The sequence below is a fragment of the Manacus candei genome, unplaced genomic scaffold, assembly GCF_025592945.1.
Source record: "Manacus candei isolate 608988 ecotype Guabito, Panama unplaced genomic scaffold, ASM2559294v1 h1tg000043l, whole genome shotgun sequence".
NCBI lineage: Eukaryota > Metazoa > Chordata > Aves > Passeriformes > Pipridae > Manacus > Manacus candei.
The window spans coordinates 15,779,862-15,801,988 of record NW_026138091.1 but is presented as its reverse complement, the minus strand read 5'-3'; the positions used below and the strand labels follow the sequence as shown (position 1 = coordinate 15,801,988).

At 39.0% G+C, this 22,127-nt stretch overlaps 1 protein-coding gene across 8 annotated transcripts in view; it reads right to left on the bottom strand.

The window, feature by feature from the left end:
* The window catches only part of MET (MET proto-oncogene, receptor tyrosine kinase), a 92,570-nt gene that overhangs the window by 58,730 nt on the left and 11,713 nt on the right, over positions 1-22,127 (bottom strand). For 2 of the 8 annotated variants that reach the window (XM_051795412.1, XM_051795411.1), the window contains exons 2-4: positions 19,907-19,997; positions 12,753-13,967; positions 780-971 (exon numbers count right to left, since the gene is read on the bottom strand). In XM_051795412.1, coding sequence (XP_051651372.1) covers positions 780-971; positions 12,753-13,952 — 1,392 coding nt within the window. In that variant the 5' untranslated portion in view covers positions 13,953-13,967; positions 19,907-19,997. Of the gene's footprint in view, positions 1-779; positions 972-12,752; positions 13,968-17,053; positions 17,371-19,906; positions 19,998-22,127 lie in introns of those variants that run through there. The other 6 variants (XR_007905882.1, XM_051795407.1, XM_051795409.1 and 3 more) reach the window with 5 other exon arrangements.

Genomic DNA, 22,127 nt, shown 5'->3' with positions numbered 1-22,127 from the left:
ACCTGTCTAGATTATTTAAGTACTCAGTGGACAGAGACAGACTACTCAGCAGGGTGATTTACCACTTTTTATGGAAAACGTCTTTTAGGACAGGAAGAACTGTTGTCCAAAAGAACAGAGTGAGATGGGAGTGAGCAAGAGCCTGAAAATCTAAGATGCATTCAGAGAAACTTGAAAGTAGGTGGAAAAGGAGCTAATCTCAATTCTACAGCTGTGAGTCATAGGCTATGGGTATAAAAGCAAGGAATTTGGTGCCAGAGGAGTGGATCAGTATATAGAAACAACTAATGCTGAGGCTCCTGCTTCTACAGTATAAGCTGTCTTGGCATTTTACATTGAATAGGTTTAATCTGATCCTCTAGAGCAAAGGACCCACATGAAGTGTATTTCTGAAGCTGTTTGAACCTTTCTACCCCAGCTGGGGTGGGAGCATATTTGATATGTATCCAAGACTGAGCTTTCAGTTTAGTTTTCTTTGAAAGAACTCTTGCTCATATGAACCAAAACTGCTCTGTGAACTGAGCCAGCTGGACTAAGTGGAGATCATGGTAAAATTTGCTCCACAACCATTGCTTCAAACCACAAAATCCAGGTAAACACTTAAAATGTTGAGTGTTCCATTAAGCTATTTGTTTATATTCCAGAAGTTGTATTTTATTTGGTAATTTCAATTTGCTAATGCCCTGTTAAACTGGGGGTAATAATGCTTCTCACTTTTCACCATCCTGCTAAACTCCACTATGTTTTCTTTATTGTGAAGTTATTGTAGTAGTATTTACCTGTATGAAGCGGCCCTCTGAAGTTCCCAGATTAGCAATGGTAAGGTTCTGTTTGGTGAAGACAGATATCGAAGTCAGCAGGACGTTGTTGAACTGGCCCATGAACAAGTCAACCCTCTGCAGAGGAGTCGTAACTTCTAAGCGATATTCATCATCTTGTGCTCTGCAGTATGAAGCATTTCTTGAAAAAGCCTGTTTGAAAATGAAGTACAGATGAGTACTGTCTTTACGAGTAATAACAGATCTTTTTCAGAATGAAGTCATTTAGCATAAACGCATTTGACCAAAAGGATTTTAAATGTTTCAAACTTAATTGCTTCATTAGTTATGATGTTCCATGAAGAAGGCAACAACTTCTTAATGTTTAAGGGAATGTTTCTTTTAACATTTTTTATCATCTCTGTTGGAATAAGACATTGGGTCTTTATTTAACTAAACGATTTGAGCACATACATCACTTTCTCTTAGTGATTTCCTTAATACTGCTTGTCCAAGAGTCTCAGAATTTTTGTACTGCAGAGTCTGCCCAGTGACACATTTGCTTCTGAAAAAGTTACCTAGAAAAAGATTCTCTAAAAACAATGCAACTTTTTGCATTAAAATAACAATTTCCTATATTCTTCTATTCTATTTTCACCACCCTTTTCAGAGATAAGACATTAAAGTGGAGAAAAAGACAGAGAAAGGAAAGGGAGACAAGTCAGGAAAAAGATGTTTCTGATTGTATGTTTAAATTAAACTATGGGAAAGCCAGATTTTTTTAATTACTCAGACTGTTGTATTGATCATCTATAGTTCATGCACTTTTTCATCTGATCTCTATATGTCTTGAGTGTACTATAATAGCTGCTGCATTTGCAGGATTTTCTCTTTCATTTTGGGAATAGAGATTACATGGTTTTAATCTGCATTGGAAAAATTCTTGAACAATACACTCTAAGTTATCTCTCAAGAAGAATATAACCTCCTGACAATCCAGTAGTAATCTATTAACTCATAATTTCATTACTATTGATACTACATCATCTGTTTTGGTGAGATCATACAGATAATAATCAGGAACCCCCAAAGGATCTCTAACCAGTTTAAATTTGGAAGTCATCTAGCATGTTTCCACTGTGACGTACTTTATGAATAAACATGTAGGAAGATTATAAAGGATCTTATGGTGGTTCCCTCTGTTAAGATCAATAGTGAACTTCATTTTTCCTATTTTTTTTAATTGATTTGTTTTTTGTCACAAACATGTTTTAAAAGATCTATTAAAAAGCTTGAATGAAACCTTTTCAAGACAGTCAAGAGTCCACTAAATTCAACAGATTTGCATCATCCCCTTAAAGAGCATGTCAGAGTAAAATTTTTTGTCTTGTTTTCTAGATTTAGATGTCTTTCCCTCAAAGTACTATAAGAAAGCAAGCAATGAACAAAGAATTTCTTGTTGGAATAAAACCCAAGGCAAGTTTCGAGGCATTGAAAATGCTATCAAAAAATGTTCAACCTAATAGCTCAGTCCTTTGCTGTTGAATTGTGATGTTTCTGAACTGAGAGCAGCAACAGCCCTGGTGGGTGAAGTTTTCTATAATCCTTGGGTATTGCAGTCAGGGCTAGTGCCAGCTTTTCTGAAGGTGCCCTGCCAATTTACTGTATCGTTTAGGCGAAAACCTGCATAAGAACACATGAGCAATTGAAATCTCTGTGCAGTGTCTTAATGATACAGAAAGAGGGCTTCTAAATTAGACCTGGTACAGCAGTGACTTAACAGTTGCACTATCCACATACTAAAGGGTTTGCTATATTAGTCTTGTTATTAACTGTTAATATACAGTGTGTTTTATTCAGCAGAAACTGAACTAATACTTTGAACTAGGAACACTGAAAACACTTTAAGTGGTTTTTAACCCAGTATTTGACTGGGTTAAATCATCAGTGGGCAAATCTAGCTTTTCTTTGTTTTGGCCACCAAACAAGCTAAAAGCTGTATTCTTTTGCACTTATGTCCTACCCAGGCTAAAAGTATTTCTGAAACATCTGTACAAAGATTACTCATACAATGAGTATGAATAGTTCAAGTGCAGAAAGATGTACAGTTTTCATGCTTTTTTGAAATAAGGCAGATTTCTGATTTTACACTCCCCAACTTGGGATCTCTGCTTTTTCCTGTAACTCCTTTTTTTCCATAAGCAAATGAATTTTAGGAGAGAGGTTCCTGTGCTAATCTACCTCCTCCTCCATAGTCATTTCAGCACAATTCAAACATCCTATCATGCCGCCTCCTGAAACCCCGTTCAAGCTCCTTGAAAAAAGTGGTTAGATTTTCCTGCTTGCCCTGACACCATTCCTAGCTTCTTCAAAGTCAGCTCAGCCATAAAGTCAGCTCAGCCTTCCTCAGAGATGCCATAATTTTGGTATCGGCTCAAGAACCTGCAGATTGTTACACATATGGTTCTTACAAAACTCAGTGCTTCATGGATTAACCATAATGTACAATTAGTTGTTCAAGAAATAGGAAGGCTTTGATCTTCGAGCAGCACTGAAGAGATTAAAAGGCTACTTAGAAAATGAAAGGAAGATTGATAACAGAGAAAACATCGGCAAAGAAGCTGCTTTAAATTAACACTTTTAAGCCTGATTCTCTCCCTTCCTCCCACCCTCTCACCCTCCCTCTCAGTACACATAACTATCCATTTGGCTGTCAATGTGGAAAAATAACTGATGTCAGATGATGCACCCTGGATACTATGCCAAGTTCTAGTGAGAAATCACACAGCTATTGAAATGGACGATTAGAGCATGGGTAAGTGCTTGGGTTCAGCTATATTGCTCCTCTTGTAGGACAAGAGGTGCCAACTGTGCGTGTGATTCATGGTGAGGGCTTTGTGAAGCTGGCGCAGGTGTGCCACTGGAATGCAATGAGGTGTGAGCAAGCCCTGCCTTACAGCTGTGTCCAGAAGGGTAGGAGATAACTAACACTATCATATTTGTTCATGGGGAAGTTGAGGTGTTTCAGAATTTACCCTTGATTTGGTCCACAGAAGACGGATATGCCAAAAAAGTCTCTAGACATCGCTGAGCAGAGCTATCAGGAGCTGTCACAGTTTTGCAATTAACTAGTGGTTTATATTTCATATTCAGTGACCATAAAGTATTTCAGACAGAGTTGCACACTTGGAGCCAAAGGTGCAAAATGGAGAGGAATTCTTACAGACATTAATGAAAATCTCAGAAAAATACCCAGTTAGGTCAGTGTCAGAAAAATGATTCCAAAGTCTAGTTTTTAGTCTGAATACCACACTAAGGGGGGGTGTGGGATCAAAATTTTATCCAAAGATGTTTTTGTGAGCTTTTCTGTTATTTGCAGTGACTGTAAATTGGAGAAACACTCCAAACCCTGCTCCTCTTAGTTAAGTGCAGTGCTCAATTAGAAAGTGTTATTGTATGTAAAGTCTTGATGTTATGATTCATGTCTTGAATAAACTGGAAATCAATGACTTCATCACTGCAGAACATTTCATACTGTCTTGCGAGCCATTTGTAGGACATCATGAAAAATAAAATTTAATTTCAAAAATTGGAGAAATGGTCTGCAAGTAACTAGGTGATATTTCCTAGTGTCAATCATAAAATACTACAGTTATGAAGAACAATTCAAGTGAAAGTAGGAATATGCATAAGTCTTATTCTCCAATGGTTTGTTTATATGAAAGCTTTTAACTTGTTGGCTGTCAGGATTCAAAATCATAAGTATTAACTTTTGTTTTCTGCTATGAATTCTGGGAGTCTCCCTCAAGAGAAGTGGGCACTGACAAATGGTAACAGTGTTTCTCCTTTCATAGAATCAAGAAATACTTTAGGTTGGAAAAGACCCTTAAGATCATCTCTACAACATAACAGTAGGGGGAAATGAGCTACTGCTAAATGAGCTGGATCCAGATACCTGCAAATGGCAAAACCCCTTTTTCAAAGAAACTGCTGTAGAGTGAATGAATAGATGATGCTACATAAATTGGTTCCCAAGGCAATTAAAACCTGAGAGAGTGTATAAGTTACTTATCCCTTCTGTTGTGGAAGTTGGTGAATTAAGATGAATAATAAAACTACAGGTTTCAGGATTGGGTCCTGTTGGAATCAAACACATAATGGTGAAGAATTTACAGGTCCAGCAGACTCTGAACAGGAAGAGTAAGAAGGAGGAACACAGAAGAACCTTATCAGATTTTCCTCTCTAAATATTCTTGTGTATTTTTAGCCAATACAGTTTTGCTGTTCTGTAATACACTTGAATTTTCTGAGTAGTTTGCAGTATTTATCTTCAGGTGAGAAGTACATGTGCTCACTGCTTCTCTCCATGAGAAATACAAGAATGGCATTCTGGCCCCAATAATTCAGTTAAGCCAGATTGTTGCCTGAGGATGATAGTGACTTCATCATCATCATCATGGTAATTATGATTCTTGTGATCCTAGGGAAGGAAAAAACAAATAATATTGAATGGTTCAATTTTGCCAGTGGACACCAATTCATATGGTAAACAACTCCCACAGAAGAAGATACACCATGCTTCTCATTTCTTCTTGACCAGTGAACGACACCTTGAGGGTGTGTAGGTGCTGTGAACACATCTGGGATGGGAGACTGGGTTTTCTGTTTCCAAGAACTTGTGCTGAGGCACTGAAGCTTTACTCTGAAAGTCAGAAGAGTTGTTTCCTCTTTTTGTTTTAAACAAAGAATTGTTTTCTTCTTCTTCCTTCCTCCTCTTCCCAATATTCCTCATTAATTTGAAAGCAATTTGAAGATTTTTTTTTGTAATAAAATACAGAGAAAGTAAATCCCTTTCTGAGATTATATTTTTTTAAAGAACTCCACTGATGTAAAATTTTACATAGTATCATTCCACTAACTCTTAATAGTGGTTGCTCTGATCTACTTCACTGCTAAAATGAGATGGGGGAAGAAGTTACTGTACTGATGCTTCACTTAAGGTAATAGGTAAAAAACATCCATGTTAAATGCAATTAGTTAATACAAATTAAGATGATTCCATGTTCTTTTGTCAAGATCATTCAAAGAGTTATTTGCTTTTGTCATTGAACAGTACTGCATTAGTTCTCATAATCTGGTTAGTGCATTAGCACTAAGTAAATCCTATTGATTCAGCAGATAAAATGGACCTAAGTAATCTTTGTATTTTGCTGATTTCCCTTATATTAATTTAGCATTTAACTCAGCATACAGATTATCAAAGGAGAGGTGTTGACTAATTACATATTTTTAAGAAATAAAGTAATGCATTGGAGATGTTGTGCTAATGAAAGCAGTTTTGTTGTACACTTGTAGTGTATATCAGGTGCATTTTTCATAGAGGTCCTTGGTTACATGTAAGCTGTGGTGAAATAGAAATAGCGTTATCCAAAGATAACGCTGAGTGTGGAGGCTCTTATTCCAACATAGCATTGCACAACAACTGCATGTCTAGCCAAAACAGTGGTGCAAGAGATGTGTGGGACAGAAAGAAGTCCAGAAACTAGGTGAAAATCATGCAATTTGCTCTGATTTCCACAGGCTCTGTATAAAAGCAGGGTAATATCTGCCTTAAGAAAATGAAGCTCTTACTATCACTTCCTACAAGATCAGTCCTCTGGTATTTTTTTGTTTTCACATACCCTGTAGACAGTGCAAGTAACATTTTAATATGACTTACACTTGCTTTCTGAACCATTCATGCCATGGATCTTCTTCCTCAGTATTTTTTTTTTAATTTACTGTGGGATTTAATTTGGCTTTACTTGTGTGTTTGGAAATAAGGAGTAATTCCACCCTGATGCAAAAGCTGTCTGAGATCAGAAACCCACATGTCATCTAGAAAGTTTAAGTAACACAACTCTCTCCTGGATAATAATTACCTACTGTTGCTTTAGTGAGCAATAATGATGGCCAGATGTGGTCCTGACTCAGAATAAGTAGAGTAAGTAGGGAAAGTGCTGAGGTAAGGTGGGTGCTGAGCAAGCTGAAAGGAAAATGTCTGCTTTGTCAGGACTTATGTGTCTCTCCATTGTCTGGCAGCAGAACCCAAGGAAAATTCTTTGCTCACTTTCATGTGTCAACCACCTACCAAAGCCAGGTGGGATGAATCCAGGACTTAAATCTGCATGCAGTGCACTGCACAGTCAGCTTCCCTTTCTTTGGAACGTGAAATTGTGCATAAAGAAATCCAAGCAGATCTTTCAGAAAGGGTCGACACTGTCTCGTTGCAAAATAGCCATCGGCAGACTAGATGGGAACTTAATCTGGGGCAAAGGAGTCTTAGAATTTGGTCTGAACTCAGGAAAAGCAGCTTAATCTGAATATTATACATCTCTAGGGAGTGTCCTTAATGTTACATACCTACCAGTATACATTTTGGACATCTCTCTTGCGCGACTGCAAAAGTTTTCAAATTTGAAAGGTGACATAGGATAAGAAAATTATTCTTTGTCCAGTTCTAGTCTTTAGAGTTATTTAAGGGCCTTCAGAAACTAAGACCTAAAAAACACATGACCAGACATCCATTTTAACAAAATAAAATTACTTTCTGCATGAAGTGATTTCTGTGAAATTCCAGAGAAAAGCAGCAGAGTCACTTTCCCACACTAATAACCAATAGGGAACCCTGCCTTCAGTGGAAGAATTTGATTAAAAAGTCTGGAAATGGAACATTATTAGTAACTCTGGCTGATTAAGCTGTGCCCTTTGCAGAAAATGGTAGTTTAATGGATACCACTTTTTCACAGAGAAATCCAGCTTTCATCAAGAAGATGATAAAACACCAAACAGCAGCACTGGGAGGCAAACAGACAGATCCCTGACAGGACATAAGTAGAAGGAAAACTGTAGTTTTTGCAGCACTTGAGAATTAACAGGTTGGCCTCCAAACTCAGTAGCTCCTGGGACTTGGAAGAGTAAAGGTATGTACCACCAGGGGTGGTGGGGTATTTTCCAAAGAAACTCCCTGCCTTTTTCCTTGCCTTGTCTTTTTCTCAAGAACTCTCATGTGATGATAACCTTGTGGCCAGTCCTAGGGACAGAACAGCCCTTACCTCTGTAGTTCAGTGTTTACTGAATCTGGTCCAGCCTGAGATAACTTTACCCAAACCCATGCTCTCACCATACCCCCTACACACTCATATCTGTACCTCTACCCATGCCTGTCTCACATGTAGCGCAACTGGAGTCCAGACTCTTCCTGCAATCACTTATGAGATGCTACTTGCCCCAGCCAGGTCTTCCATGGCCAGGTGGGCAGGTGGCCATGTACCCAAGAGTGGAGGGGAGCTGGCTGGTGAGCACACCCTGCCTTGTACTCCCCTGGTACAGGCACAGTGGAGACCCTCAGGGTACTGCCAGGACTTTTGGCAGACAGACAGCAAGGGCACAACAGGAATGCAGATGCAGCTTATCACCTTATTATCAGGGTTTAAGCACGTTTTATAGGGTGTCAGTTCACACTGCCCATTGTTCAGATCCCTCTTAATTTATTCTTCTCAGATGTCACAACCCCTTAGAAGAGCTTGCGTATGGATGGCAACAGATTTTGTGCCCAGGCAGAGCGCTGTATGCCATCTGATACAGCATTTCCAGACGAATAAATGACTGAACCAATCAGAAGGATTCTGGTGCCTGACTTTTAGGGAAAATATTCAGTGACATTCTACTCAAAAAAACATCTCCGGGCTGTGAGATTATCTAAATAAACCACATCAAGCCTTTCTAATCAGAGATGTGATGCTATTTTTAAACCTGCCAAAAATTTTAAGCCAAATGGTGTAGGATATTACAGTTACAGGGCCTCAAAAGAGTTATTTGTCTCTGTTTATTTTATTAAATATTCCTAGACACAACCTTAGAATGACAGATCAATAAGTGCCTTTGCGGTTTCCTGATTGAAGGCAGCAATTATTTTCTTCCATTACAATATAAGCATAACCTAGTTTTACTCATCTATCATGTGTGTAATGGTAATAAAGAAGCATCACCATGTGTTTATTTTACTGTCACTTTATCTTTTGTTTTGGTGATCTTCTGTTTTCCTTTCACATAGTTGAGATTGTCAAGGCTAAAATCAACCCATCTTCCTCACTTGAAAAATCACATTTAATCCATGACAAAGGTGCACACTACTGGACTGTGTCTGCAAATGAAGTAAGCAGCACTTGTCTCCTCATCTAAACACACTTCTGCTCTGAGGAGTACCACACTGGGGCTGATAGTGACTAACTGTGACCAAAGTAATTCTGCCTAAAGACTACACCTCGTTTTCTCCTTGTTGTGGGTGAGGAGATTCCTGAACAGTGACTCAAAACCCTCCACAGCAGCTACCTCTCAGATCTCTTTGTCCTGACTCAAGCACTAAAACTACTTTACTATAACTCCCAGTTTTTCTTTTAATTCAAAGCCAATTCTGTTTCCACCTTGCTGTCATTTAAGTGTCAGACAGCTCTTCACTGAAGGAAATTATTAGGCAGTACTAACAGGTCACAGCTCTGCTGAAGTACATCTGACATCAGTCAGATGCTTCATAAGATTCACTTTCCCTAACAGACTTCAGTGAGCCCAGGTTTTTGCTTCATATGTATTACACTTAAAATACAACTGGAAACGTTTTATTTTCATTTTATGAAGTTTTCCTGAGCACTAGAGTAAGTGAAGTACAGTTGTGCCTAGATTTTTATCTTGTGGTTGGTTGACTTTGCTGTCCAACTAAGTTCTGATGGAGACTTTTCCCATGGGTGAGCAATACCTTCCTTAATCCCCGTGAGTCCTTCTGATGTTTATAAAGGGGCTCCTTAAACTTCACCAGTTTCCACAGCCTGAGTATATATTGGATCTGTCTCGGGATTCACACTTGAACTCACATCTTTAGGATTTCTTATTGCTGAGGCTGTTAGGATAACTAAAAGAAAGACAGGCCTACAGTAGCACAACAGAAACTTAATTCCTTTAGAAAACAAAGCTAAAACCTATCCAATTTATCAACCACATCAAGATGAGTTGGGTTTTTCGGGGGGGGGGGGGGCGTTTGCATTAAATATAAGAAAAATGAGTCGAGGAAGTGTTTTGGATATATTATTTAGGTTTATATTGGTCTAATTCTACCTTTAGAAGCCTCAGATTAAACAGTCCTGAGGGACAGCCACTTAAAAAGATGGACTACCCAAAGTACAACAAAATTATGTACAGTTGTCTTGTGGGACTTTTTTTGATAACATGAAATGGCCTTCATCAATCAGACTCTAACTGTAAATTATCAGAGAGCACTTTCTTGCAAATGGTGCTAAAGGCTCATTTTTCTTTTTAATGTTGAAGTTAGTGGTATACCATATTCACTGCTGGACTATTTTCACTGTCCTATGACTTAATCTCACAGTGGTCAGTGCCTTTCACTTGCATCAATGGTCTGTGGTTATTCTTTCAACATCAAAGAGAAAGGTCATCTTGGCTACATTACAAAAAGCAAGTTTTGAATTTTGCCAAAATAAACTGTGACAAACTCACAGATAATAAAAGCTTTCTTTAAGTTGAAGGTGACTTACAAAAAGGAGAAAAATGGTTTATGCCCTCATCTACGTTTCCTCAATGTACAAAGAAGGGCCTAAGAAGAGTTGAGGGGTTTGAGACTTTTTTTAATTATTATTTAATCTTCAGCAAGATCATGGAAGATCAGATTTGACATTCCTGAGACAAAGCATAAGAAATTATGTGCTTTCCTTCTGCCTGCTCCTTCCCTTCCTTCACATTCCAACCCTGCATGTCTACTTTACACACTAGAGAAAAACAGGAGTATAAAGGATGCTTGGCAAATTCTTGCCAATCTTTTCGGCCAGTTGAAACCCGAAAAACCTCACAGGATACTTTTTATTGGATCCTTAATGAGTCCTCTGGAATAAATGAAAGGAAATGGAATGGCAAAGCTTGACAGTCTTGATATTTCTGTGTTAAGTAAATAATCAGGATAAAAATTTCTGACTGCCTTTATGCCATTTAAAAGAACCACAAGAAATCACAGAAACATTTTCTCCCTTTATCAATTTAACGTACCAGAAATCAGAGCTCTGATGACATTTCTTGAAAACGGGCAACAATAATAAACATGTCAGCAGTATAATACATTCAGTTTTGATATGCAAAGCAGCAGCAGACTCTGGAAAAGCTTTTGAAACACAAAAGTACTTCCCAGCATGTGAAAAGTGGCGAATTATTCTGTCAATATTTTAATGGTATACTTCTCCATGAAAAGATCACCTTATGAAATGGATGTATAGGCAAGTACAGAATGAGATAAGCTAAAGGCCATGAGCTTTAAAGACAGTCACTCACAAATCATATACCCCGTGAATACAGAAAAAAGTGCTTTCAGAGAAGAACAACGCTCCTTGTTATAAACGAACTGAAATATGAAAGAAAAAGGGATATTAATACCTGAAATGAAAAATTAGGACAGCAATAACACAGTGAAGAAAGATAAGAAGTTACCATCCTGAATGCTTGCTAACTTGTTTCTAGTTCCTGGAAATTGCCTGTTCTCCCCCAAAATAAAGGTAATTAAATGCTATGTCTGTTGGAGTTGCTGTATCAGCATCCGCTGGCAATGCCTACATCTGTGTTGAATGCCTGGAGTTTGCCATAAGCAGATGTCTCCCAAATGCCAAGGTTGTTGTGGTTATGCTCAGTCTGGGTCAGACCCCTCCTCTGAGCACATTCCTGCCACAGCATCTCTGTAACAGGTGCTTCTCCCCAGACGGCCCTGCCTCACTCCTGGCAGTGAGAAGCAGCCCTTCTCTTTGATGAAAGAGACTCCCATCTCCAACCAGGGCATGTGTCTGGTTGCCCTGTGCTGGGCAGCTGTGCTGAGGAGGACTCTGGTGGTACTTGGGATTAAGAAGGCCTGTGGGTTCCACCCTCACTCTGAGCTATCCCAACAATGGGACATGACAGATCCCATCCATCTCCAAATGCAGGTGGAGCCACTGTTCTGTCCTAACACAGGCCTCATCTTGGCTGAGCAGAGCCCCACCACAGAGACTCTGGCCCTGCCCTCTGTTAGAGGACAGCATGCCACCTCTGACCTCCAAATTTCTTGTATTTGAGAAAAGAAAGTTCCCCACAGAGGATATTTAAGGGCCTGCTGCATAGGCAGGTGATTTAAAGTTCTAATGTTTCATGCCCCAAAGTAATTGTTAAAAGTACCTGATTCCCAGATTAGGTATTCCTTTTACAAGAGCTGAAACCAGCACAAACACTGGTCAGAAGGGAAAGGGATAATTTCTGTGTTTCCTCTGCTCACAGTATTTCAGATGTATGGAGAGGAGCAATCACTTGAACTCAGTGTACAGAAAGGCAACCCTCCCACCCGAGACCACCTGTACCCTCGTTCAGATACACTTCTCATAGACACCTCTTTCATGAAGAAAACTGATGTCAATTGGACCATTTCTGTACCAAGTATAAGTAACCATATTACATTCTAGCTCTTCGTAGCATGTTTCAAACGATCTCTTTCATTTTTTTCTGAGGAGGGCAGTGATTCAGCATTAACACAGTTTTAAGTATGAGTGATATTCTCAGGGACTCCTCAGTGCACATGGATATGAATGTTTATGAACACCTTTTTGAAATATGAAAATAACCACCTAAATGTTCCATTTATCTGCATCACAGTTTCCCAAGGAAAAAACCTTACAAACTAAAAAAATAAGAAAAAAAAAGATTTTTCCCCCACTCCCACTACTACATTTTTTGCACCATAAAGACCTCAGTGATTTTCATACTCAATTTGCAGGAACTAATCCTTATAGAGATGAATCATCAGCAGTGCTAAGTAACCTGAAATAATCAGGAACTTAGATTTTGTAACTGAAACTGAAAGGAGGGATACCTGGCAACAGAGTAGGCCAAGAGAGAACAAAAGTTCCAAAATATAGCAAATCAATTATCACTTACCCTGTTCAAGCAGTATTTGCTCTCCTTCCCGTAAAAGTGATGGAGACATTTCATGTTCTGCTTGTCAACAATCTTGTTGAAGAACTCATTGATGGTTCGTACAGAGACAGCGCAGACAGCAGATCTCTTGGTTGGTTCAGAAGAGTCTGGTTTGCTTTGTGCAAAAACACCATAGAGAATATCATCGTTCAACCCAAGACCCATTTCGTGGGCTAAAGCTGCACCAGGCTTGCTTACATAGGCAGCTTGCAAAATGTTGAATACCTCCTTTCGGATGGACCTCTTTCTTCGCTTTTCAGTAAAAATGCACTCAAGAGGCATTTCCATGTAAGAACGCATCTCTGAGTCTAAAGTGCAGAAGCGGATAATTCTAGTGTGAAAAGCTTGTGAGTCAAGAGTTTCTCTCTGTACAGTCAGAAAATACACAAAGTGATCATTTTCAAAGGCATGGACGTACCTAATGGGATACGAGTCACGAAACTGAGGAAGGATATCTATATAAGACTGATCTGTGAGAAATTCAAAACCATCCTGTGTTTCTTTTAACCTTCTAACTGATATAGAATGCAGCACATAGGGAGGTTGAAATGTAGATGTCACAGTATTTCCAACAAAGAAGTTGACAAACCTGTCCTTTTCGGTCACCAAAACTTTGGTTCCTAAAGGGCTTACAACACAGTCAGGACAATTATCTGCTTCTCCATCCACCCGAGGTGAGTACATGCAGTGCACCTCGCTTTCAATGTCAGCAGGGTTGTCAGGGTGAATGATGTGACGGTGGCAGATGCCTCCGGACACGCTACCACAGCTGATGAGCTGATCATCATAATAAGTTTCTAAGAGCAGTGCCATGTTGACATTATCCTTCCATACGCTGTTAGATAAATTGGCTTTATCTCTGCAGTCTTCACATGGCACACAGTCAGGGTTCTCCAAAACAGGCCCAGTCTTGTACACAGAAATGTTCTGGAGAGTTTCATTTAGTACATAAATCTTGTTGACTGCTCCAACATAAACATGATGCTTGTATAAAACTACATTCTGAATTGGTGTTTCTGCGATGAAGTTAGGAAGATCATATTTTACACTGAAATTCATCTCTGATTTTTTAGCTGCTTCTTTGCATTGTCCATGGCTCCTCTGCAGCAAGGTAAACAGGAATACGATAAACCCAGAAGGATATGCAGTAAAGGGCTTCATTGTCAGAGATTTAATCTGTCAAAATATATTTAAAGGAAATAGTGTTTATATTTCATATACTAAAACATCAGTTTATTAATCAACAGAAATCCATTTCTAGGCTGCATATAGTAGCTGATGTATTTCAGTTTAAGAAGTGGTCATAATTTTGCTTAGTGTCATAAGAGTTGTGCTAGAAACTGCTATGATTACTGTTCTTCGTGGGTACCCATTTCACTGCTTTTAGAACAATTCACAGAAGGGTTTTCTTACGATGAATTTCTCGAGACCATTTGGCATGTTGTAGAGCAGCAAAAGAGAGATGACTACTTCCACATGGGCATTAAATCAGCTGACTGATACAGTTTAAAACAGGATGGTGTACACATAGCTAAAAGCAAAACTGCCCAGGACGCTCAGGTCACAAAGTACACAAAGCAATTGGAGCCCTTCAGTGTGTGGATATAAGACATTTGTCAAGTTCTCAAGGGGCTGAGCTGAGAAAGCTGGCACAGCTAAGCTCAAATGTAAGAAATAGAAAAGACATGAAATAACATGGATATTTAAAACGTCTATTGACATTTCTGATTAACCAAGAAAGAGACTTCTCTCCATCAGACCAAAGGAAGAAACTCCTCTCTCTCTCCCTCCAGCTCCCCAAATCACTGTCTTTCATAAAGGCCCAGTTTGGAAAAAAGAATGTTTTTTTTTCAGCCAGTTCTACTTCTTGGAATACTCATTCTCACTAGTGTTGACAAGGCTTTGTAATATATTATTAGAATACTTTATGCATCATGTGGTGCCTGGCATGTGCAAGCTTTATTTTAGGCCCTGTACCACAGCAGTAAGTCACTCTGGTGAACCTTTACAAGATACAGCCGATCACTGTGTTCTAAACAAAGGGCTATCAAATGACCTACGGCCATTAACTGATGAAATCAAACAACCTATTGCTTCTCTTTTTTTTTACATCTCCATACAATTGTTTGATGTGGCTTGAAGAACCAAAGGCAGATGACTAGTGTGATATTTCACCCTCTCGAAAGATCAATTAAATGAACTGTGGTTATGAGCGTTTCAGCGCAGTATCCACATTATGCCCTGTCACACCAGACGTTTTCTGTTAACGTCATGACACAGTTGTTAAGCCAAATTTAGCTTCTTCAAGGAGAAAACAATTATGCATTCTAACAGCAATATGATCACATACTTTGGGAAAATCCTTCTAGTTTGACTATAGTTAGGCAATTGTTGCTAATCAAGAAATGCTTGTGACCACTGAAAGAATTTAAAATAGATGACCTTGAAAATTACAAACTAATAATAGGAATCTGTATGGACTTTTTATTTCATTAGGACTTTAAGCAAAATGAAAAGATGACTATAGACCAGAGCTGTTTCAGCTGTTTATAAATTCAGTGTTTTCACCAGTTTGGGTAAAACAATCCATCAATAATTCTCCTGCATTTCTTGTGACATTTTATTTCAGCATCCACTGAACTCTTTCTGTGGTTTACCTCCTTAATTACACAAAATAATAGGTTTGGGGGAAAAAAAAGGTCTTCCTAACTGTTATTTGATAAGAATTATGACTGATAGTTGGGGATAAAAATCAGAAACACAGGCTATTTGCAAGAATTAGCTGGTAAGAACAAGTCACACTTTTAGTATTGAGAATAAAGATCTTCTTTCAAATCAGTAACATTTTTCTGGTACTAATTCCTGATAACAGAATCCTGGAAACAAATCTAGCATGGATTAACACTTAAAAGAAAAAAAAAAAGAGCAGGTATATTGCTATAACTCAAAAATAGTCCCAGTACACAGAGTACTGACTTCTATATTGTATGGGGCAGGAAACAATTTTCTCATTCCCTGTAACACCTTGCTATTATGGAATTTTTCCTGCTCTGTGCTGGGATGAAACCAAGAGCTTTCAAACTTCGTCTGAAACACCCAAAAGTCACACTCAATCCAAGAACAACTGTGTTCCTCTCCTGCCTGGCCAGTGTGAAGTGAAGGTCCCAGCACTGGGAGGAGTGGGCGTGTGGTCTGTCTGCCTCTTTTCAACCAGCACTTCCACTCAAGAAACTGCTAAAACTGATACATTCCTGCAGATTCACTTCTGACGAGTCAACATGTTCTGACAAATACTAGATTAAGCAGAAAATTCCAAAAATGCTCTATTTCTGACACAACACAGAGGCAGGTATACTGTTTATTGCAACAAGTTTAAAATGACATAACAGAGGTGGCCCTGCAGTGGAGAGAGAAAACAATGGGTGGGACAAGAATTAGACAAGGCTGACTGACCATCAACACATGAAAAAAGATGCAAGGATACTCGACAGGCATCAATTTGTTGCAGTATATTCCCTGCTATGTTCTTGTTTTAATGTTGTGAAATAGATTTCCCACCCGCTAAGCCCCTCAGTTTTCAGTTTACAATCATCCCCATTCTTCCAGTATCTGAAAAAGAGGATCTATAGCTGTCCAACAGTAAGTACCAGTGTGCACTGTGGAGGTATTTAGAGCCATAAATACTATCTGACTTATTCTTTCCCTCAAACCACATCTTGGGATGTGAGGCCAGATCCTTAGATAGGCTACTCTGGCTATACTTGGTGAAACAGCACTGGTTTCAATCTGTGCTTTGGAGACCGAAAATTCTTCCTTAGACTCCTTTAGCAAGTGCAATTGGAACCGAAAACTTAACAATAACAGCAAGGGTGGGATTCAGTGTAATGTAAAGGATGCCGCAAATAACAGGTACTGTATTTCACCACTACAAGAAGGAAAATACGAGCAATAAATGAAAACCAAGTCATCTTTGCTCTCATATTTGAGCCTCATCACAGTGCTTTCCTTTGTATGCTTTTTCAAGCAACCTCTCAGGCAGAAATTTGCTGATTCCCACATATGGGAAGCTCAGGTTCAGATTTATGGGCAGCTCTAGGGAAGATGTTCCCCACAGTGCATGTCACCAGCATACTGTGACTCTTTCCTCAAGGTACCTAAAATCTACTGTGAGACATTTAAAGCTTAGGGAGAACACAGGAGTTATGTGAACAGTACAATGTATTTCACAGTCCTCATATCATATAAACTCTGCTGCTCCTTACCGAGCCTCCCATGATGTTTGGTGCCTCTTTTCATCTGCATTTGACCCAGGGTCTTTCTCTATTCCAACACTGCAACCTCTAGCACAGAGCTGCTCTTTTGTAACATCCAGACCAGGTCACTACAAACATGGTTCACTTGAATACACCCTAAAGAAACAGGGAAACTTAGGAGAATTAAAAATTCAGTCTCACCTCTCTTCAAAGGTCCAACAATCCCAGTTCTCCTTAGCACACACTCAAATGTAATTTCAGCTGAACTTAAACACTAAAAGATTTTTGCTGAATTAAAAGCAAAATACTTAGGCTATAGATACACCTTTTGAGTACAGATCAAAGAAATAGCTGCTGTCTATCATTTACAGAAGGAAAACAAGTAATCCCTTTGTTTCTCTACTTGGTTTGAATGATGGATGCTGTTCAATCTTTTGTGACCTTCCCATGACTTGTGTGTCAGTGTGTCTTTCATGTGTCTACAGAAGACTTGTAAGCTTTAGCCTGCGATAACTATCAGCGAGCAATAGCTGTGGATGGATTATTCCTTTGTAAGAAGGATGGATTATATCCTTTTGTAAGAGATATTTTCAAAGCCAGTGTCATGATGTGCTCATTTTTCCATCCCTCAGCAGACAGTAGCCAGTATAACTGATGAGAAAATGGATTTTGGGATGAGAAAATGGATTTTGGTTAACCATTGCAAGTGGCTGGTAACGATGTGTCATGTTAGTGTGACTGGCAACCTCAAGTGCTATGGTTGGTGTTTCCCCTCAGGCTTTGTCTTCAGTGTTTGTGTACCACTAACAGTTTCCCAATAGCAATTTTCTTCCTACAAGTTTCATTCCCCCTAACTGTGTCCTGGGTTATAATCTCTAAATATTGAACATCATGGCTCTCCTTCACACTGTTTGCCACTGTATTGACAAGTCAGGCCTGGCCTTACTGTGGAATAATGTTCAAGCTGACATACTAAAGAAAGCCAGAAAACACAGTCATGCTTGTTTTACTTGCCCTCATTTCAGAAATTTGGGTCCCATTTAGCTCTGATCACAAGCACTCCATAGGTCTGCACAAGCTCAGACAACACGCTGACCTGAAAGCGTTTTGTAGGATGTTTGATGCATCTCATTTTTCCTTGCTTTATTACAGAAAAGGAAATTACAGGGTCCTCCATGTCACACAGAGATTGTGTTTGTACAAGAACACATTTAGTTCTCAGATAGGTCATTTCAGGTTAGGTAACAGCAGAGCCATGTCAATTTATGTTTCAAAAACTCTACTGTCAGCAAATGGTAGCCTTTTCTCCTCTTAAAGGAAAAGTTTTATAGTATGATTTTATACTTTTTCCAGGGGGATAGTACACCTTGTTACTTTGGTCTCTGACAGAGTTATGGTGGCAAATTTATAGGAGATAACCCTAGTGATGACTCCTCCTGAGAGTTCAGTTTGCTTTGCTATTCTGGACCAAAATCCGTGCCAGTTCAGGACCTGATTCCCTGTGGATCAGAGGTCCTGCTATGGAGATAGCATCATCATTTAAGAGGACAGAGCAAATGAGAGAGGGTGATGATAACAGCTCCATCCATTCAGCTTTAATCTATTGTTGCAAATCGGTCACAGCACTGGCATCAGCTTCAACAGAGTAAGCCCACAGTAGATGTGTCTTCATCATACTTTTCAATTAACTAACTGCATCTTAGGGAGTTTAACCTATATTCTATGCTGACAGGTAAAAAATGTTCTTAAGTCTGAATGGAATTAGTTACCTTAAGTTCAGATAACAGAGAGGACAAGGAAATTCAGTAAGTCAGTTGCAAATATACAAATGATCCCCGAGTTGAATTCAAATGGCTAATCTGAGTTAAAATCCATGTTCAGCACTATTTCAGCTCTTGTTGAGGTTACTCATCCTGACTAGGGTGGCGACATAATTTTCCTGCAGTGTACATTGCTGTGTATGTACACTAACACTATGCAATTTTCCAGCGCATGGAGTCACAGTGATTTACATCATAAATTCATTGATAGCAGAGCTGGGAGGTTTCTATGGTATTCCAAGAGGTGTGTGTGCATGCAGACAGCTGATGGGGAAGAACTGGTGGGCAGGGCACAGCTTAGGCAATTGCTGAAAGATCTACCATTAACTAAATCCTCTACATATCCAGCGCAGTCATGCGTCAGAAGAAATCGCTTTAATTAGCAAGTTCAACTGATACGTAAGCCTTTTCTTACAATATTCAAACACAGTAAAAAAGAATCTAAATTATCCCTGCATAAAATACACTTTTTAATATACATGGTTCATTACTGGGTCCGATATACCATTGTAAGTCACAGTGGCTATCAATAGAAGCATTTTTGTTGTCTATCATATTTATTTTTAACAGGCATTAAACCCCAAGATCACTAATCTAGCCTTTGCAGTGAAGAAAATGCTATTCTTGTACTCATTTGTCACTATTTTTGGAGGTGTCCTGCAGTGCAATAAAGTGTAGAGTGTTTTAACTGAAATGTGCCTCAGAACTTTATATCCTAAAGTCAACTCATGTCATGGGTCTCTACCACAACTGAATTTATTTAAGTATTTTTTGTTGTGATGGGCTCCAGTGGCACTACTGGTTCTTTTGTAATGGCCCTCAGCAAACACTCACTGATATATTACAAATGAGTGGAACAGATCAAGATATATATTGCTCAAAAAGATTTACATTAAAAGGTGGTATACAGCATTTCTTGCAATTCAGGGAAACATCTCATGTGAGGAAGTGGTACTCATTCTAAGGGCTAAGGAATCAATTCCACAAGGAACACAGACTAGAAGTTCAAAATATACAAAGAATAACTGAAAAACAGAGGAACCACCTGCGATAAAGTAGGTCTTTCACTGTTTCTTCATGCTTATATTCAGATGGATTTGGATCTTTGAATACAAGAGGACAGCTTTCCACACCTGGACAATAAGATGGAAAGATTTTTTTAAAAACTATTGTATTGTTTAGTGATAACAGAAAAATAGAAAGCAAACTTTGAACAATACAATGCTATTGTTCCATTCTGTTCGTCTGAAATGCAAATTAGCAATTGTGCGACTTCAGTAAGAAAATATCTGTGATGCTATTGTGGCTCTTTACCACTAAATAAACCCTGTTCTAGCACAGACTTCTGCTTGGTATCTGCAGCAAATAATTCAGCCTGACAACTGACATACAAACATCTTATCCAGTCCAAGTGTTCAGTACAAGTAGAAAAAAGCTCTGTGTGTGGAGAACAACAGGCTATGCTTGTTACTGTACATGTCAGGACTAATAACACAGCACAATGTTGGTCTTCTGTTTCAAGTTAGTGAATATGAAGATACTTGGGTTTTACTCCCAATTTTTCACATATTTGAACAGACTAATTCATCTCATGTATTTTCACTGCATATTCAAAGTAAAGGCCTTTATCAACTCTAGTCAGTTGAGATAAATGCAGACATTGCTCAAGTAGACTGAGGAAGTCACACAACCTCAGGTAAAGATGTAAGTCTTTTTTTTTGTGTATGTGATAAAAAACCTTAGAGTAGGAGAAAGCAACTTTCTTGTATTTCTGAGTCGATCCTGTTGATCAACTTTTTGCATGAGTCTGAGTATTTTGTGGTTGTCTGTACAGAAGAGGGACAGTGTAATTTCCTTGGAATGTAGTTCCTCCTTTCGTAACGAGCCAAGCTGGCAAACCTGGCTGCAAGTACAGTTTTAGTTTAATTCCCTTAACTATTCTCAGCACTTCAATTTTCTACTTTATGTTTTATGGTTACGTATCTACCTGAATTCTTGTATTGAAATGCGGAGCAGGTCTTGTAAAGCTAACAGTCTTCCATATGTGATAATTAAAGGAATGGCATGGGTCATAAAATGAAAAAGATTAAAAGGCAGATATTCATGAGTAACCAAGACAGCATACAGATTTGCTCTAAATGTTCCAACAGCAATTATGCATGATCTTGATGCAGGACATTTTCTGCAGTTTAATTGTCATTTGGTGCTAATGGTTCTTAGGAGTCCCTGAGACAATAACTCTTCATGGCCAAATATTAATCTCTTTTTAAAAAAAAAAAAGTTCTATGTGTCAGTAGACACGGATGATAAAGTATATTATATGACAACTGTACCAAAATAGATGATAAGGTATATTATATTAGAACGATACCAATGGATCTACAAGCACAAACTATCAAGTTTCCTTTTGATGTCATAGTAAATATAAAATTAATAAGCATAACATCAGTAACTAAAACCTAACAAGTCTCTGAATTCCTCCAAGGTGTGGTACGAATACCTAGATACCAAGCAAAATAAATCGTGCTGGCTCTGTTCTTTCCTCTGAAAGAGGTGGCAGGACGGTGTCAGGCAGTGGCTTTCTGCTTGGTGGGTGAACATAAAGCATGCCACTGTGTGCCCCTTCTCAGTCAATGCGTCTCCAAGAGCCACAAGGCAAATTAGTGACAAAACCTGGGGTCAAGGATTTCCAATAGGTTGCTGAGCCGTGCATGATACACAGCTCATCAAGCTGAGGTGTCACGGTCAAACCATGCAGGGTCCCAGTGAGATCAGCACATCTGTATGAGTGAGCTAAGGCCCCCAGATTTGGAGAGTTGGTCCAAGGGCTGGAATGAGACTTCAGTCTGCTGGGGGTGGCTTATCCAGGAAAAGGAAAAACTAGGAAAAATCTCTGTTTGTGGACCTCTGTCAGCACTGTAGAAAGGACTTCCGGCTGCTTCCAAGGCCTCTCCTTGTATCTAGGAGCTTTTGCGAGGCTGCTGAACTGCTCTGGCCTGGCACAGTCCATTCGGTTGATTCTGTGATTTGTCCACATGTATTATATTTAGTGCTGGAAAGCAGACCACAATCCTTCTGTGCCCAAGCTGGCTCCACAAGATATAACCACGATTGTGTAATGCTGTGTTTGAGAAAACCAGCCCTGCCAAACAGAAACCACCTCTATGCAAAGCTAACTTGGTGGTCTTTGCCCCAGGTGAAACATGTGGTGCACTCAGAATAGCTACAAACAAAACTGAACTGGCTAGGTTTGTAAATGGGCT